The 19,155-nt window shown below is 41.0% G+C and overlaps 1 protein-coding gene across 2 annotated transcripts; it reads left to right on the top strand.

Annotated features, from left to right (window-relative positions):
- Nucleotides 1-5,220: 5,220 nt before the first annotated feature.
- On the top strand, nt 5,221-18,733 carry ptpn3 (protein tyrosine phosphatase non-receptor type 3). Of its 2 annotated transcripts, XM_062421730.1 has the most exons (28): nt 5,221-5,341; nt 6,048-6,113; nt 6,254-6,336; nt 6,895-7,036; nt 8,014-8,148; nt 8,427-8,469; nt 8,630-8,711; nt 9,030-9,074; nt 9,201-9,253; nt 9,426-9,543; nt 9,654-9,741; nt 9,858-9,946; nt 10,026-10,089; nt 10,583-10,785; nt 10,881-11,006; nt 11,192-11,353; nt 11,991-12,090; nt 12,172-12,249; nt 12,402-12,458; nt 12,605-12,761; nt 12,885-13,060; nt 13,344-13,434; nt 13,604-13,665; nt 13,776-13,922; nt 14,655-14,783; nt 15,739-15,884; nt 15,999-16,134; nt 17,961-18,733. In XM_062421730.1, the coding sequence occupies exons 4-28, from the start codon at nt 6,968-6,970 to the stop codon at nt 18,033-18,035; spliced, it is 2,631 nt and encodes an 876-aa protein (XP_062277714.1). In that variant the 5' UTR covers nt 5,221-5,341; nt 6,048-6,113; nt 6,254-6,336; nt 6,895-6,967; the 3' UTR covers nt 18,036-18,733. The 2 variants fall into 2 exon arrangements, with proteins under 2 accessions (XP_062277714.1, XP_062277715.1); XM_062421731.1 differs by lacking the exon at nt 6,254-6,336.
- Nucleotides 18,734-19,155: the final 422 nt, after the last annotated feature.

Here is a 19,155-nt window from a genome sequence, read left to right as displayed (position 1 = left end):
AAGGACAGTAACTAACTAACTCACTGACTGACCAGCAGCAGAGCAGTCTCGCCTGTATCAAACTCTCCTCCACTAAAGGACCGCTGACGTCGTAGACTCAAAGTACCAGCAATGATGCGTTTAAGTACCCTCGGAAAATGCGGAGTTGCAACTTTGAGTTATAACTTTCCTCAATGTTCCTGTTAATTGATCCATGTCTGCTTCATGGCCAATGGCGAGTTTTAACACAAAGGAAAAGTCATGTTTTAATTACAGAATCAACATTTGCATTAACATGTTCAATGCATGTGAATAGGGGTTGCAACCAATGATTAGCCTACTTTAATTAATGAGTAATCTCAGTCGATAACTTGTTTGGTATATAAAGTGTTAAAAAATTGATAACTGTTTCAAAAAGGCAAGGCCAAGTAATTTTATTTATATACAGCACCAGTCAAAATTTTGGACAACTTCCTATTTTCCTGTATTAGAAAGTGTGTCCACATTTTAACTAGTACTACTGTACTGTACGAGCAGGTCACTAATATACTGTATGCTGTGTATAGTAAGTAAGTCAAGGTATGCTCCCTGAACGCACAGTAAATGGGTCAAATAATTCAGCTATTGATAGCACGTTCCGATAGCATGTGAAGACAGCATACTGATCTCATGGCCCCTTGTGTAATGCTGAACCGGGTGCCCACGAGTTCATACCATCCTGCCACATGGTCACACGGTCATTGAGGAAACCCAAATGACAATTGAACTGACAGGGAACCGATTTCTTATTTACCTTCTTTCTGTTTTTTTTCTTTTCTTCTTTTCTGTAGATTTATTTTTTACGGTCAGGGATTCCTCACACGTTCCAGTCACAGGTGGTTAGAGGGAGGACTGCATACCACCAGTAAGTCTGAGGAGTGGGTGGCATTACTGATAGTGGGACATGTACTGAATGTATGTGTGTGTAGAAATAAAAAGATGAAAAGATTAAACAGTTTGTAGCTAGTGTTACAGGAGGAAAAAAATCATGACAATATATTTCAATTGACCAATATGGTTGGAACAAAGGACGCAATACAAAGAAAACAATATCACTTTTCATGCCATTTAATTGACACTGAAGCCCAGCATATAGGATAGAAGGTCAGTGTAATTTTTAATGACATGGAGTTTTGCAGCTTACAGTTTCCTTTTGAACATAAGGACAGTTGGGGTTTTAGTGTGTGGGTAGTCTACATGCATGACACCATTCTCAACATATGACATCTGTGCATCTGTCTTCATGTCTCGTGTGGCCTCTGCACGCCTGAGAGACAGCAGGGCCTGTCCACACCATCCCAGACCCAGTTTTATGGATGTGATTTATCACCAAATCCCCTATAGCAGTGGTTCTCAAACTTCTTCATGTCAACGACCCCTAAACTGACAGAAATTAGTGACCCCATCTAATAAGATTTTGCTCCTTAAGGACCCCTGGAGATCCCTGGACACCACTTTGAGGGCCGCTGCCTTTAGCATTTCCATATCCAATTCAGTTGTCATATCCATAGTGGCTGGTTTTTCTATATCACAGCAGTTCATGTACTCCAGACTCGCTCTGACTATTCACAAGTCTAAGCCTGGCAGTTGGGCGCTGAATTACATAATCACAAATATATTACTTCAACGTATGATTATGTAATGGAAGTGAAAATACCAAGAAGTACTTTGAGTCTGGCACAGTTAGAGGTAAACAACATTTTTAGAGGGAGACGAGAGAGGAAGATGGGTGTTGTCAGGGGAAACACAACCTTCTATACCATGATACTGTTTTTAAAAACATTAAATTATGAGCTCAAAGAGATTTATAAATAATACTGAAGCTGTAGAAAAATTTGCACATACAGGAGATAAAAAAGAGAGACCTGCACTTGTCTCAAGACCCAATGTTTTAACAGGAAGTGTTATCTAAAACTGGAAATGAACAATAGAAGCATGCCAGAGGAACCCTATATGTGATCAGAATAAGAGGGTGTGAATCAGATATATGGGGCGTTTCGTGTCAGTGATACTGAAATAATGTCAAGTTTGTCCGTGTGTTGCTGGTGTCTAAATTTGGAGCTGCTGGGTTCATGACAGTTGGTACAGGGTGTCTTGGTTACTGTTGCAGAAAGCTGATCCTCAGTCAGCAACAGGGGGAGGTTCCTCTCTGTTGCAGTGGTTGGAGAGCAGGAAAGAAAAAAAACCTTCACCACCCCCCCACTCTGTCATCCCTGAAGTGAACTGGTCTCTACTGACTGACTGCCCTCAGCCTGAAACCTCTCCTTCCATCAGTGTGATGGCATGGGAACAGGCCAAGGCTGGTTTTGCCAAAGGTGACACTGAACATAACTCACACATCTGAGCACTCCATGTCAGAAACAGGATTCCTATAGAGAGGAAACCCACTCCAAAGGACAGGGGTTCAGCCAAGGATTCGTTCTTCTAAGGAATGACAAAATTCAAACTATTCTCCTGCTGAATTTCATCATAACATCTAAAGCTCTGGCAACCTCTGACCTCGATCTCAAATAGCTCGATTAGCACCACCTTTCATCCTCCACTGCCTACGTCTCTTTCCTAAATTATCTAATTTTCACCCCTTTAACCACCATTAGCTTTTAAATCAGTGACATCTCTGAACTGGAGTCAATCCATGTGAGGTGTTTTTTTCTTTCTTTCTCATGCTCATCCTCTCACAGTCAGAGATCTGGGGGTCATGTAAAATGCGGACAGATTTTTGAAAATGATGGGTCAAAGTAATATTGTTTCAGACCTCTTATGAGCATCGAAAAAAGACCTCAGTACTATACATGTAGCACCGTCTGGTCTCTTAATAGTGAAGGATAGTTTCATACACATAGATAGATAGATAGATAGATAGATAGATAGATAGATAGATAGATAGATAGATAGATAGATAGATAGATAGATAGATAGATAGATAGATAGATAGATAGATAGATAGATAGATAGATAGGTAGGTAGATAGATAGATTGATAGATAGATAGATAGATAGATAGATAGATAGATAGATAGATAGATAGATAGATAGATAGATAGATAGATAGATAGATAGATAGATAGATAGATAGATAGATAGATAGATAGATAGATAGATAGATAGATAGATAGATAGATAGATAGATATTTTTATACTGTAGCCTACATACAGTAGGATTTTCTATGCGAGCTCAAACATGACAGTAGTAGTACTTTCTCTGTCCTGTAGATGGTGTCAGCAAACCAGAGGAAGGTAAATTGTACAGCAGCATAGCAACTGTCTATCTGGTGTTTATTTTCTTACTGTGTGAAATTGTACTTTGATTTAAAAAACAGATTAGGACAGATTTTATCCTAATCACACCAGTTTGGCATATGAATGGAACAAATAACAATTTTCTTGTTTCCAAATTGCTCCATTACTTTTCCTAATTTGACATAAATATTAACTCTTCACACTGATGCACCTTGAGGATGTTACATACGTAGGCAAAATAACAAACGAAGTCTTTGTGTTTTGTTGGGGTTTATTTATCCATTGCAAGCAATTAAGCAAGCAAACAAAAGATTAAAGGAAAGCATGACTCTTGTTGCCTGTCTAAATATAGAAGCTCCCAGGTGCATACTGGTCCTATACTTGCCTACACATCACCTTTAATGGCACCTTTAGTGTTACTCAATTCTCATAAAACAAAACAACATGACAACAGTAAACTTGATATGTTAATCAATAAATTACTTATAATCTAAATGAGGTATAAATACTATATCTAATCTAGAATAAGTAAATAATAAATACATTTATAATAAATTATAGATAGCCTCTACATACACTACTACCAAGGTAAATAATAATAACCATCATATCATATGTAATTGATATGATATGATGTTAGTTATGTTTTTGTTTGTTGATAGTATATTTTTTTATTTCCATCATGAACCCACTAACATCACACAGGCAAAACAAACATATATTGACAATAACACCCACCAACACCCCAATCCCATCAACCCTGACAACAACATACAACAACAACACAAATAATTACAAATGACATGCCCAGTTAATGCTCTGCAACAAAAACAGATCCCATGCAAACGAGAAATCAATCTAATACAGAGGTTTTCAAAGTGGGAGGCAGGCCTCCCCAGGGGAGGCTCGGTGAATGGGAGTGAAAAGTTAGTTATTAACAACAGACAGAATAGACTAAATGTGTGTTATTTGGTTAAAGAGATAGATCAGATATACAATAGTTTGGGGGAATTTTACTGTTTTTCTCACTTTCCTAGTGTCAGAAACTGATAAATGCCATCGGATAGACTTTTACATGTACTTGGTGTAGTCTGATGTTATTTCAAACAGCAATAACAGGCTATTTGGGCTCAATTATTGATTATGTATATGGGATCAAATAACATAATCATGATCCCATAGGTACAGAGCGAAACTAGTACATTGGATGGGGGGAACTTTTTCCAAGCTTTGTCTGAGGGGAGGCCCACAGACTCAGACTTTGAAAAACCCAGCTATGATGCATTACAGAGTTGAAAAAAGAGAGTTATGGCATATACAGTCTATGTAATGGCCCCAAAAAGATATAACACTGTGCTAAAAAAGAAGGGAAATCATTTTAAAAAACGAAAGGAAAAAGTTGATCAGTACCTCCCAGCTATGATGCATTACAGAGTTGAAAAAAGAGAGTTATGGCATATACAGTCTATGTAATGGCCCCAAAAGGATATAACACTGTGCTAAAAAAGAAGGGAAATAATTTTAAAAAACGAAAGGAAAAAGTCAGTACCTCTACAACAAATCCTTAGCCTACATTTCATTAATCCGTTGACCTCATTTCTTATAAATCCTTACATTTTCTATTGACTTTCCTTCATGTATCAAATTTTCTTTTATGTAACAGATTCTTTGATAATCTGATACCCTAAAGAAAATGTAGGCTATAGGCAGTCAGTCCTGTAAGAGCAATGTATTTCCAGTGGCTTGTCGCACATGATTTCACTGACACTTATTATATCATAGTTATAATAAATTGTCGGTATCACGTGTTGTTATTGTTTAGTTAAAACTGTATCATGGATACTGTACTTCCTAAAGCTTTGCGCGCACGCCCCCGGGAGCGCAGATTCCCAGCCAAGTTCTCGGGAGCGCGCGCGGCGAAGGGGCGGGGCCGCGCGGAATCAGCGCAGGCAGGGATGAGAAACTTGTCCCGGATATTTACCTAACTCTACCTCTACCTGGCTCTTCCGACGCACCCCGTCCCGAGCGTTTCACAGCGGGCTAGTCTGGGGAATATGATCCGTCTCTGAAGCGGGACGACTGAGGTAGAGATGACTTTTCTTTCTCTTTCCCAAAAAAAAAAGAAAAGAAAAAAAAGAGAAAAACATTCACTTGTGCAAGTTGTAGTTACGAGCACCGCTGAAGGAAAGTTTGCCAGACTGACTGCTGTGTTCCTCCTTTTGGGTGTAGCTGAAGAAAAGTCCAGGTTGTCAACATGTTCCTTGTTCGCGCTGCGGTTCAAAGTACAGTAAGGTCATAACAGAGCTTATCGACAGGCTGCGATAGTCGGAAAACAAAAAATATATGGGCCTTTTACTTTGAGATAGGCCTTTTGTGTGCGTTTGGTGGAGACTAGCCTGTAGATTTAACCTTTAACATCCATGTTGGGTGCCGTACAGATTGGATTATGGCTGTAAGAGGTTAGTAGGCTAGGTGTTAAAAGCTTTACAAATTCAGAGAACACAAGCTTTAATGTCCTTTAATGTCTTCATCTGTGAGAAACTTGTGGGTACAAACCACAACATATTAGAAACAGATGCAAAAATGCAAAACACCCAGTGAAGTCATTATCTACATGATGATTAATCCACTTTTAAGATGTTGCATTTACTTGTTAATTCATTAGAGACCTGCCTGTGGGAAGGCTAATATGGAAAACGAGTCATCAAACTGGGACCAGCTCTGTTTTTAACATATTCAGAGTGTGTCACTGTGTTCAAACATTAACTCAAACTCTGTGTGTCCTTTCAGAAACAGTGTCACACAGGCCGGCTTGGATCCATTAATCGTTCACCTGGAAACCGACTCAAGACAAATGTAATTACACACATCTGCATGCATATAGATGCTTACACACACACACACACACACACACACACACACAGACATACTCAAAACATATTGGCTTTAAGTGCATGTGTGCATTATTGTGTGTGTTTCTGTATATTCTGCGGCAGGTGTTATGCCGTATTTGGTGACCCATCAGATTGTGTGACCTGCAGTTTTGGAGGAAGTGCTCAGATCCTTTACTGAAGTAAAAGTAAGCATATCAGTATCACAATGTATAAATCCTGCGGTTAAAATCATACTTAAGTAAAAGTTTGTAATTATTATTATAGAAAATCAGGCTGTGACTGATTTATAAAATGCTGCTTATGCACTGACTCTCACTTAAGTGAAAGATCTGAGTACTTCTTTCCAACACCGCAGGTCACTGAATCAGATGGGTCACCAAATACAGCGTAACAACCGTCTGAGGTCTGTTGTAGTGCTGTAGATGGGCGTGTTCAGCTCTGAAAATGTTTAACATTCTTATCATTCATTTGCCTGCGAAAGGCGGAGAGACACAGAGGGAGAGCAGCAGGGAAAGGGAAGAGACATGTTCAGACCCAGGCCAAATTATAAGGGATTACACAAACATACACACACATACACAGTCACTCCTTCGCATTCACAGTGCATTACTCACTGCAGCCCGATGCTCCGTCCAGCACATATATTACTCACCACATAGTGTCATTCTGAGGGAGGTGCTTTCGTTGGAAGACAACAGACTGGAAACATCTGATGCTGTTTTTGTGGTTTTGTGTGTTTCCAGGTCCGCTCTCGGTGACGAGCTACGAGCAGGGTGTTTGTCTTGAGAGGGAGGCAGAGTTACCGTGGTAACAGACATGCCAAAACCGGACCTGCTCTGCCTAGTTCAGCTGCTGGACGGCACTATCGAGACCTTCAGAGTCAACGTGCGTAACACACACAAACACACACACATAGTTTCCAGTCTGTTGAGGAGATCATATGTTGCTCCTCTCTGTCTCTGCACTCTGTTTATGATCATAATGTCAGTGTGCGATATAATGACAAACTATTCTTCCCTTTTTTCCAATTGATCCACATCTCTTGTTCAACACAACAACCTCGTTTTGAAGGACGAGCTCACCTACTGCAGCTCACAGTGCTCGTCTGGGAGCCTTTTTACATAATCAGCATATCATGTCGCACAGCAGCCTGACAGCTGTATTCACTCACACTGACAAGCGTACACACATGCAGGAAGGCAATCACAATATTGCTCTGTGTGACAGCAGCTGTGCAGCATCTTTATGTGAACTGCGGGAGAGCAGGCACCGTGCTGCGCTTCTAATGTGCAGGATCCTAATATTGAACTCCTCATTACTTTTTATATAAGGCTCTTATGTTTGTTGATTAATGTTGAGGTTTATGGCTTTTAGAGATTTCCACTGAAAAAGACAAGCAAGCAAGGCCACTATAGACAGATTTTTGTGTTTTATGTACCCACACATCAAAAGTGCATTTCCTGGGGCAAGATTACACCTTTCATTGGAGTTTACAGTAAATACGGAAGGTGGGGAGACCTTTTGTGATGAAGAGAGCTCAAAATATGCTTCTAGTAACAGAAAGTGAAGAAAGGAAAGGGGACAAAATGTAACTGAGCTGCAGGGTATCCCATGGAGTGATTAATAAAACAATAAATATTTAAAGAATTTTTTGCAGAAGTTTTGCACTGCGGATGGTCTTTTATAAATCACATTGTTAATATTTGAATTACTTTTTCTAAACATGGAAAACTGAATAAGTGTCCCTCTCCACAGTCTATAGTCACAGGATATTTACTGTACACATGCAAATAAGCCATAGTTAAATGTCACTCAGAGTTTTGGCCCGGAAATAATGTTGTTTGTTTGTTTCCATCTTTCAGAAGCAGGATGAAGGCGTGGGCCTGTTGGACCTAGTATGCGACCACCTGGGCCTGCAAGAGAGGCAGCTCTTCAGTCTGCAGATCAGAGAATCCAGCACAGCCATCGCCTCAATCACAGCCAACACACACTCTCCCGTGAGCTCACTGTTTATCTGCTGCACATTTAGGCTGAGATTGTAATGCATTGCACTCGCTGATTGCTGTTCAGATGATGATAACCACAGGCAATGCTTACACAAATGCTTTTTTTTTTAGCTTTGCTAGTTAGCCATTATACTTAATGCATTTCTTTTAAATTCAAATAAGCTTTATTAGCATGACAAAGCTAACATTGCCAAAGCAGTAAAGGAAATGATTAACATTGACAGATGATAAGGAATAAATATACATTAATATGCATCTCTTTCTCTCAGCGATGGTTGGAGCCGGAGAAACCCTTGAAGAAGCAGATAAAAGGTATCTGACTTATTCTGGAGTACTCGTGGTCTTTACTTTGAGTGGCTTGACCAGTCAAACACACGTTCTAATCCTTTTGTTTAGAATATATTTTGATAGCTTGAGGTTTACTTGTAACTGTAGATATCTGCCATTGTGACATGATGAAATCTCCCTGCAGGTCTTGCATCTCCCTTTTATCTGAACTTCAGAGTGCGGTTCTTTATGACTGATCCTAACTCTCTCCAGCATGAACAAACAAGGTGAGTGTATGTGCTCCTCTTGTTGTGTGTTTATATAGAGGTTATATATAAGTGGATATTAACCTGGAGAAGCTGCATGCCACAGAAGGTCATTTGTGCAGGTGTTATGAATAAAAGGAAAGTTGTTTCTTTAAAATGTTGTTTTCCCATTTATTTAATGTTTGATACACTCGCGCCAAAAATGAACTTCCTCTTTTGCGATTCTTGTACATGACAGTAACAAAATACCAGTTTGTTGAACCACTTTTAAAAGATTGCTGCAGTACACAGACAATACATTTGTTGGGTGGTAAAGTTCCCTTTGTGTCGTCCCTGCAGGCACCTGTACTTCCTCCAGATCAGGAGTGACATTAAAGAAGGACGGTTAGTTCACACACGCACGCACACACACACACACACACACACACACACACACACACACACACACACACACACACACGCAGTTCATTTGTAGCTGTTACAATGTGTCATTATGGAGTGTAATTGCAGGTTGCAGTGCCCGCTGAGTGCAGCTGTAGTGCTGGCCTCTTATGCTGTGCAGTGTAAGTCAGCTTCCCATCTCTTCCCAGTGAAAATGATTAATGACTTAATAATAACTTGTGTGAATAATTATCCCTGTCGAGGGCTCTCAATAAGCAGCAACTCTATTACATAACCCTAGATACCAGTGTGTGTGCATGTGTGTTACTCAGTGTCTGTTTCTATCACCTGTAGCTGAGCTGGGAGATCACTGTCCGTCCCGACTCCCTGGTTACCTGTCAAAGTGCCACTTCATCCCTGAGCAGGATGATGACTTCTTATCTAAAGTGGAGGACCTGCATCCACAGCACAAGTAACACAGATCATCATACCTATGTGCTGTTAAAAGACAACTGGCGTGTTTCGCAGTTAGTTTTTGTTGTTATTGTACGTGACTCTCTGCGGCTGCGTGTGTGTTCCCAGGGGTCTGAAGCAGAGCGAGGCAGAGCTGTGTTTCCTCAACACAGCACGGACGCTGGAGTTGTATGGAGTGGAGCTGCACGCTGCCATGGTATTGTGGTTGCTTCAATTAAATGTACAGTTTCCTGCTCCAGTTTAACTTCCTCTTGATTCTTTTTATTCCTTTCATGTGTGACACTTTTGTCTTTTCCTGCCTTTCTCTGTCAGGACACCAACAATGCCCCTCTGATGGTGGGTTTGGCATCAAGTGGTGTTGCAATATTCTGTAATATGATTTGTTCCAGTTTCTTCCCCTGGTGAGTGATGATCCCACTAATTAAATCTCTTGTTTCTGTATTTTCTAAGTCTGCAACCAATTATATTCTTCCTGTGCAGGGGGAACATCATCAAGATTTCATTTAAGAGGAAACGCTTTCTTATACATCTGAAACGCAAACATGTGAGTCCCTTTTCCTTTTATTTGTTCTTAATCATTTTTAAAATTCTTGGCTCTTAAAGTAATTGAACGTTTAAATTCAGCCTGTTTCTCTCATAGCCTTATGGATGAGCTGTAATATAATTATAGCTAAAATGTAGACAGTTTAATTTTCTTTGTGGGTAATAGGAAATTATGCACAATGTCTGCACAATATTTTCAACAAAAATTCACAAATACAAGCTCAATATGATGTGAATATTGTATTGATTTAAAGTTTTGTATCCACAGTTTTTGCAGGTTTTCTCTGTGTTTCTATGTGTGACTAGTAATAAATCCCTCTTAATAAATATAAGCACAGGCAGATTTATTGTATTGCCGGCAACAACCTCAACCTGAGCAGCCTAAGTTATATAAGAGAGATGATGTGATGAATGTCAGAGCTACAAATAACATCAGCATCACAAATAAAAAAAACCTGAAAACTGAAAAACAGTCTAAACTCGCTGTGTTGCAGGGGGAGACCCAGGACTGTGTGGTGTCTCTTGCTCTTCCCTGCCCCAAGACCTGCAAGAACCTGTGGAGGTCCTGTGTGGATCATCACTCCTTTTTCAGCTTCAACCGTACTGCCAGGAGCCCCAAACACAACAACAGCACCGTCCAGTCCTACAGAAAGCTGATAACACAACACCTTGGCCTGGGAAACAGTAAAACTGAAAGGTCAGCCTGCATCTGTTTTAATATATTCACACATTTTTGCTATAAATACTGAACTTTTCAAAAATTTATTTCTGTTCTTTCTCCCCAATTTGCAGTGGTCCGGTGTGCCAGCGTGTGGTGGGAGGGATGGTGTGGAACCCAGTCCTGCGGAGATCACTTTCATCAGAGCATCTTGAGACTAAGAGTCTGCCCTCCAGATCCCCCCCAACCACCCCCAACTGGTACGACCTGCAGCATCCGCACCGGCTATAATGAGATGTCACATGTTTTGTCCTTGAGCTGATTTCAGACATAAATCAAACATCACTTTCCCCTCTCTCGATCTTGGATTGTGTTCAGTCATTTCACAAAACCTCAGCTAGTTTTGAGCAGAACGTAGCTGACTGCTCTTTCGTCTCTTTGGCAGGCGAAGTCCGCGAGTTCGCCACGGTATCCGCAAACCTCGCCCGTCCTCCATGGAACTGACCAATGATCTGAAAGACATGTCGGAGGGAGAGGACGTCTTCTACACATACAGGGCCTCCGTCAGCAGCAGCAAGGACAGCGAGGGAGACACTTCACCACATCAGTCAGTATTAGTTCGAATACAGATTATGTTTATCTCTACATCTTAGGCTCTGTGTCTTTTCTCTCAGTTCAGTGAGCTTTGCTGACATGATGTGTGTTAGATTGGTTTTATATTTACATTGCAAATGGATTTAATGCGAATTTTGAAAGTTTTAATTAATTTTGATTTAATTAAACTGTTGCCACCAAATTGTCTGAAATGAAACTAATTATCTTAATGTCATGAGTTGGCCAATCTAAAACAAACTCTGAGCTGTTGTCTGGTTTATACGCTTTTTGCTGCTTTCTGTGCCAGTTTCACTCAGACAAAGATGGGCTATTTGAGAAAGAATCAATTAAAATCTGTATCGTTTCGACATTTTAATGTTTGGAAAAATCACAAGTTGACATATTTGTGATTATTGGTACAAATTTCTCATAGTTTCTTTTTTAAAATCAAAATATTGGTTGAAAAAATCACAATGAAATATTTTTCCCAATCATTCAGCCCGTGTTCAACGTGTTATCAGAGCATTCATGTTAATCATAGGGGGAAAACAGTAGACAGTAGGCAGAATTATACTATCATCATATGACATGCAAGTCATCTTTTTGACCTACAGTTATGGTGAAATATCTCTTTAATTCATCTCTTTCAGCCTCTCTGGCACTTACAGCCAAGGACCAGATGAAGTTTTGTTACAAGCTGATGACAGTATAGGAGAGGATGATGTTGACAACAACTCACTCTACAACAAGGTCAGTTATCGTTGGTGGATGTGCCTTGGATGCACAGTGTGTGTTTGTGTGTCTTCATTGTGAGCGCTTGTGTCCGTGCAGGGTGCTCCCGGCGACGGTGACCTGTTACTAATACGCATTGCCCCTGATCATGAGGGCAAGTTTGGCTTCAATGTTAAAGTGAGTCTCCTTCACATTTTTCTCTCTGTCTCTTAAACACAGCACACACAGGGCAATATTTTATTATTTTTTTTATTTACACACAATACACTTCGTGTCGTCGTCACTCCTCCACTGTTGCTCCATTTATGCAATTTCTCAACTCCTCCTAGGGCGGGGTGGACCAGAAGATGCCTCTAGCTATATCCCATGTTAAACCCGACTCTCCAGTAAGAAGAAACTCTGATGTCTTTGTGTTTTGAAATTCTGGTTTTTCGATGTTGAGTCAAACTTTTATATATAACTTTTATGATGAAATGTAAGTATGAGACTCATAGGTTGATGAATGGATTTTAAATGACTAATGTGTTTTTAGGCAGGTCGATGTGAACCGAAACTCCTGGAGGGAGACCTGGTGGTGCTCATCAATGGTCGAGACATTTCTGAACACACACATGACCAGGTTGTCATGTTCATTCGGGCCAGCAGAGAGTCACACTCCAGAGAGTTGGCGCTGCTTATCAAACGTAAAGGTGTGTGTGTGTTTGTGTGTGTAATAGAGGTAAAAGCGCTGAAAAAAGCATGTGATCCAGGTGTGCCCTCCTGTCATATCGCTTTGAATATGCATCACATCCTTGACCGTCCTTGTGCTCCAGGTCCTGGCCGGGTGGCACCCCTGCTGCAGTTACCTCCCGCCCTCACACTCACCAGCCAATCACAGGGAGACAAGCCGCAGTCACCCGGCCATTCAGAGCGGGTCACGACACTGGAGGAATCAATGAGACAGCTGGAGAGAGGAATACAATCTGGCACACTATGTTTCCACTTTGAGGTATTTCAAAATGCAGGCTTGAGCTAAACAGTGGATGGGCATTTAAAAGTGTATTTATACAACATTTTACCCAAATGCATCTATTTAGGAGGATTTATTCCCACTGAGGTATTTGGGGGTCTTTTAAATGCTGTTTTAGGGACAGATGTTGACTAATCTTCACTTGGACTACTGACAGTCTAAAACAAAGATGCCGTTACTGGCCTGGAATTTAGTTTTTGTTTATGTATGTTGCTGTGTGTGTTTATGCGCATGTGTGTGTTTGTATGCTTGTAATTTCTAGAATTTATACAGGAGGAAGCCCGGCCTCACGTACAGCTGCGCTCGGCTCCCTGAGAACATGGACATGAATCGATATAAAGATGTTTTACCTTGTAAGTGTGGTTTATTCTGACTGCCTGTAGCAGTCTCAGCTCTGTGCCACCGTGTCTAACCTTGATCTGGAACTCACCGCTGTGCCACCTCCTGAAATTTAATTGGCTAAGCCTGCGGTGTATCGATGGCTCTGTTATGACCCTGCTGCTGCCCTGCTCTCCTTTTCAGATGATGCTACCAGAGTGGTGCTCCAGGGCCAGGAGGACTACATCAATGCCAGCCACATCACGGTGCGCATCTTCGATATGGATTTGTGTGTCTTGTCCCTGTTTGACATTTAATGTAAACTCATCCTCTGTGTGGGTGTGTGTATGTGTGTGTGTGTTTGTCTGTTTCTTAGGTGGCGCCCCCAGTGTCTGGTGTGTGTTTACGTTATATTGCAGCTCAGGGTCCATTGCCGCAGACCTGCACTCACTTTTGGCAGACTGTTTGGGAGCAACAGTCACACACCATCATCATGCTTACAACTCTGACAGAGAGGGGACGGGTATACATACTTCTACATATTCATACTGTAAACATTTATCCACACTTATCCAGGACTGAACATGAGTAAACAGCCAGAGACACATTTGAAATTACGCAGCTCAATATCAACAATTCATCAACACAGTGATTACTGCAGCAGCACTTCTAGCAGATGATTGCATGCTGTTTCATGTGTTATTTGATTAATGTAATTACAAGGATCAGTGGTGATGTTTATGCACAAAAATAATCAATTCACACAGTTTGAGTAATTCTATGGTTTCACAGGGTAGAGAATGGCTAAATTTTAAAGTGCGAGCTGGATGCTAATGACAAATAATTTGAGGATCAAGACAGACAAAGAAAGAGGCAGTAAGATATCAAGGTCTCATTGAATGAAGCTGTCTCTGTCTGAGCTTGCCTGTTGCTTGGTAACCAGATGCTCATTAATTGATCATTTTCATGATATTCGTCAAGTGCCCTGGCTTTCTCTCTACTTGAGGATCACACACACACGTACGCACACAGTGCACTCCACACACGCACAAATTGACATTCAGTTCACATCCTGCTCCTGATGAATTGCTTTTGTTCTTCAGGCTGCCGGGTGGAACATACCATGCTGTTGAATATGAGTTTGATTTGAAGAGAGCAGAGCGGAGCTGCTGGTAGCAGCAGTAGTAAATTGTATCTTGACTGATGACTCATGTGAAAAGTAATATAATTTGCTGGTGATGTCATACACTTACAGACCAAGTGCCACCAGTACTGGCCGCATCCACCGGAAGTGAAGGATTACGGGCACATGCGGGTGAAGTGCCACTCGGAGGAGTGTAACCTGGCGTATGTGACACGGCAGTTCACTCTGACACACACGCAGGTACGGTAGCAACGTTGCAGCAGAGCGTTAGAGCTAACACCTGCTTTCATAACCGCATGAACCATGAGCTAAGCATGACCACAGTGACACAACACAGCATTTTTTTTGTTAGTATGTTTTTAGTGGCATGTGCCATGCCTGTGCCATATGCCATGTAACAGAGCTCACCGCAGGAAGCAGCCACTCCTGGCAAACTAACTAACATACAGTCGCTTCCGTGTGGGTGGGTAGGTGTGTGCATGTGTGTGGGTGGGCGAGTGCATTTGTTTGTATTAACAAATGTTGTGGCATGCTTGTGTGTGGGTGGGCAGGTGTGTTGTTGAGCTTATTTGTTTTCTTCCTGAGAACTTTATGTGACAGAGTCACATTAAGACTTTCTATGGTAGCTAATCTGATCGAACAAGCTGTTTTCTACATTAACTTCCAGGGCAAGCAGGTAAATAAACAGATAATGCTCAAGGATGCATGAAGTATGAAAGCACACACATACATACACAGATACTGCTGTGTTGGCCCATCTGTTCCTCTGGCGGAGCAAGTTAATCCCTGCATGGAGTCACAGGCCACATGTCCATAACTCTAAACTCAGCCATTCTCCTCCCCGCCTTCACCTCTTTTTTTCCCAGCTCTGGTCTTTTTTCTCTATTCTCTCTCTCCAACCCAGCCTGTTTTTTTTTCTGATTTCATCTCGCTGTGTCGCTGTGTACTTCCTAATCTCAGTGTCAACTACTGGTCACGTGCAGTTTTGCTCTGCTCACCTGCTCTGTTTTTCCATTACACCGTCTGGTTTTTGTTTTCCTCCCATACTGAATAATGTCCGTGTGTTAAAGCCTGTAGTGTACTGTACGTCCCATGTGGATGATTTATTTCCCAAAGGTTACGTGTTTATTATGTTAAATCCAGGTTATTCAATACTTTAATTCTCCTTTTTGTGTGCGTGTGTGTACATGCTTAGCTTGGTGAGGAACGTGCAGTCACACACCTGCAGTATGTCGCATGGCCGGACCACGGTGTACCCGATGACCCTTCAGACTTCCTGTTGTTCATCAGCTCAGTCAGGGAGAGAAGGAGAGGTGAAGAGCCACTAATGGTACACTGCAGGTAACACGCGCGCACATACACACAAAGCGCACTCTAATTGAACACTGCTTGCGCATACTGTACACCCCTCTACTGTACACTCAATGCTGTGTTTGTTTTGGATTACTCTTTCAGCGCTGGGATTGGACGGACAGGTGTTCTGATCACCATGGAAACGGCTCTGACTCTGTTGGATCAGGGTCGGCCGGTGTTCCCACTGGACATTGTCAAAACACTGAGAGATCAGCGAGCCATGATGGTTCAGACCACGGTACATAGACACAGAACAAGGCTTTATGCTTAAAAAACACTGTTGGTATTTGTAAATGATACTTTTTACTGTTGTTAATGTCTTCCTCATTAAAATCTTGTTTCTGTGGTTACCTGTAGCATGAGGGATGTTGTAGCTGCACTCCAATTTACATTTCTGTATTTTCCAAATAACAAGACAAGCTTTTAATTCTTATAAGATCCAGTTGATTTTTTTTTATCTACCTATTGACTAAGATGTGCTTATTTTGCACTTTATTTTAGTCATTTTCCTTAGTTGGAAGGTCTGAAGCAGCACAGGATGTAACCACAGAAAACATTAGTGTTTGAAAAGTGCAAGTAAAGATTATTAGTTCAAAGTGAAACTTGCATCTAGTCACACTAACAGTTACAATAAAGATGTTTTTATTTTTTATTGTTTTATTTTTATTAACTCATTAGCTGTGATGATTTTCCTGTTTATTTAGTTGTTTTCATTTTTTGTCTAACATAGATTCTTGTGTTTTCTTCGCTCATTCATTCACAAAGAGCACACTACTATTTGGTAGCAATTACAGAAATGTGTTTAATAGAGTAGAAGGAAAGTGATAAACTTTATTAAAGATTGGAATATAATTTACACAAAGCTCCCTGAAAATATCATGTAAAATTCAACAAGAATTTTTCAGGAATGGGGACTCACTGTGAGCAGAATTACTTCAGAAATCCAGCATCTTCGTTTTGACGTCTGTAGGTTCGTTCATTTATTTGCAGACAGCAAATTTGTTTACCACAAAATTACACTGATGGCTGATGAGCCTGAGCTCAAAGGCTTGGAAGTCTTTTGTTGTGACGCCTCAGTGGTAGTTGTCGAGGGAGAGGAAAGTGTTACTCGCTGCCTTGATAGGAGGTGGTGCTGGGAATATGGCAGCCCTCCAGTCAAAAGCCTGCTTCTAGGCCACTGCTGCTACCACTATCACCCCTATTTTGAAAGGAGATCCGGTCCCTCGGGCTTCTTCTCTCTGATGTTTTTATGCTGATGGAACGCTTCCTCAGGTTTCCCCTCATATGTTCCCAGTCATGAAAAACATGCGCAGTCAGGAGACATCCTTTCATGCTGAGGATGGCATACGATTTTTATTTTATTATTATTATTTTTGGAGGCATTTTGATGCTTTTATTAGACTGCGGAAAGTGGAGGAATGACAGGAAATGAGAGATGAGGAATGACATGCAACAAAGGTCCAACAACAGCGATGTTGCGGTTCATGGTCGGCGCCTTAATCCCAAGGCTACTGGAGCACGCTATTCTGTATTTTTTTTTTATGTCAACAAGTCCCATGACAAATCTGTCTCAGTACTCTGCAGCCACTCTGTGGCTCTCTGTCACTTATGTTCCTACTGAAGACAAAACTTCTTTAAAAGCAGGTCACAAATACATGGTTTCATGTTTTTTTTCCTAAAACAACTGGACACTGTAGTTTTTAAGTGTTATTGTTCAGTTCATTTGTTTGGGACTATTTTTAGGTGCAGAATAATACACATTTTGTCTGTTGGTGAGTGTTTACGGCAGCATGGTGGTGACTGTTGGATTGACTCAAAATGTAGTGCAGCAAAAATGTGACCAGAGTTTATGGATGTTGCTTATTGACATATTTTTTAATAGTTTTGGACACCAATGACACAGAGGATAATGATAAGTTTTATCAGGCTTTGACTACACAGGCAGTACCTGTTAGTGTGATTAGTTCATTGTTGATTTCTTCTTTTAAAAATTGCTTGCATTTTCCTTTAAAAAAAACATCAGTTTCCGAAAAACTAATAATTATTGTATGTTGTGTGTTTCAGTGTCAGTTCCAGTTTGTGTGTGAAGCCATTCTGCGAGTCCACAAAGAGAAACAGGAGGGATCTACAGCGCCGTAGTCTATATGAGTAACAGAACCAGAGCAGACACACTTAACTGCTTCAGCCTCATCTCATAGAAAGTGACTTCCACAGAGGGACCAACAGTGCTAGAAGAGATTAACCTCTGTCATGCCTACAGGGCTGGTACACAGACTGGATATTGAGAGTGTAACTAGCGTCAGAGCACAGCTGTCTGTGATCTGTGTAGGCAAACTATAATGTGAGCATATGAATCTTACACATAGTCTGCCTTAGTTATTGCTGATCGTGCATTAAGCTTGCACGGCTGCAGGCTGCAGTCTCCGTATATTTATACAAATTTGATGTGAGCTGCTAATTTCTGTCCAAGTGGCCACTCAGGAATGATGCCTCTACTTCTTAAACTATGTGTGCCTCAGACTGACTCCTCCCAGATCGAACAGGGCAGCAGAGGCAGACCAGGATCGTTATAATCTGTAGTTTATCTGTGTGTCCCAAGACGAAGAGCATGGCAGGCTTTAGATCGAGACAGCAGATACTGTTTGAGGTCAGTGTGGCGCAGCACTGCACACGGACCACCAGAGGAGCACCCAACCTACTTTTCATCACTCTTAAATTATTAAGACACTAAATAAACACACTGATTTCTACTTATGTGTCAGCTTTCTCCTTTCTTTCTTATATAGAATATGATATTAGATAATTAAAGGAGGAAATGTGTCTTTATATTGGCACATTGATGATAACTCATAGGCAATACAAGCCTCTTCCTGCCACTACGCCTCCTTGCTGCTCCCTGAAGTGAAGAGTAGTCTGCTTATTTAACCTTCAGCTGAGTGCCTCTAAAGCTGGCATCATGTCAGCACAACTATCTCAGCATCACAAATCAGCCTTGACTGTCTGGTTATGACAAAATATTGGCTTTAAAGAAGATACTGTGACACAACCTAATATTGCTGAGTATTGCAGTATCTGCAGGTTCATGAGGATGATATACTTACAGGGTGTTATAATTAGTTCAGAGTTTAGCTATGATATTTTTGCAATCCCTATTGTCAGTTTCACTGCGGCCCTTTATTCATAATAGCACAGTATAATGCAGGCATGTGGAGTTGGTGGAGTCTTTAAAATGCACTAATGAGCCTAATATGTGTGGGGA

This window comes from Scomber scombrus, chromosome 7 (assembly GCF_963691925.1).
Source record: "Scomber scombrus chromosome 7, fScoSco1.1, whole genome shotgun sequence".
Lineage (NCBI taxonomy): Eukaryota > Metazoa > Chordata > Actinopteri > Scombriformes > Scombridae > Scomber > Scomber scombrus.
The sequence above is the reverse complement of the archived record's forward strand: the minus strand, read 5'-3'. Positions and strand labels throughout refer to the sequence as shown.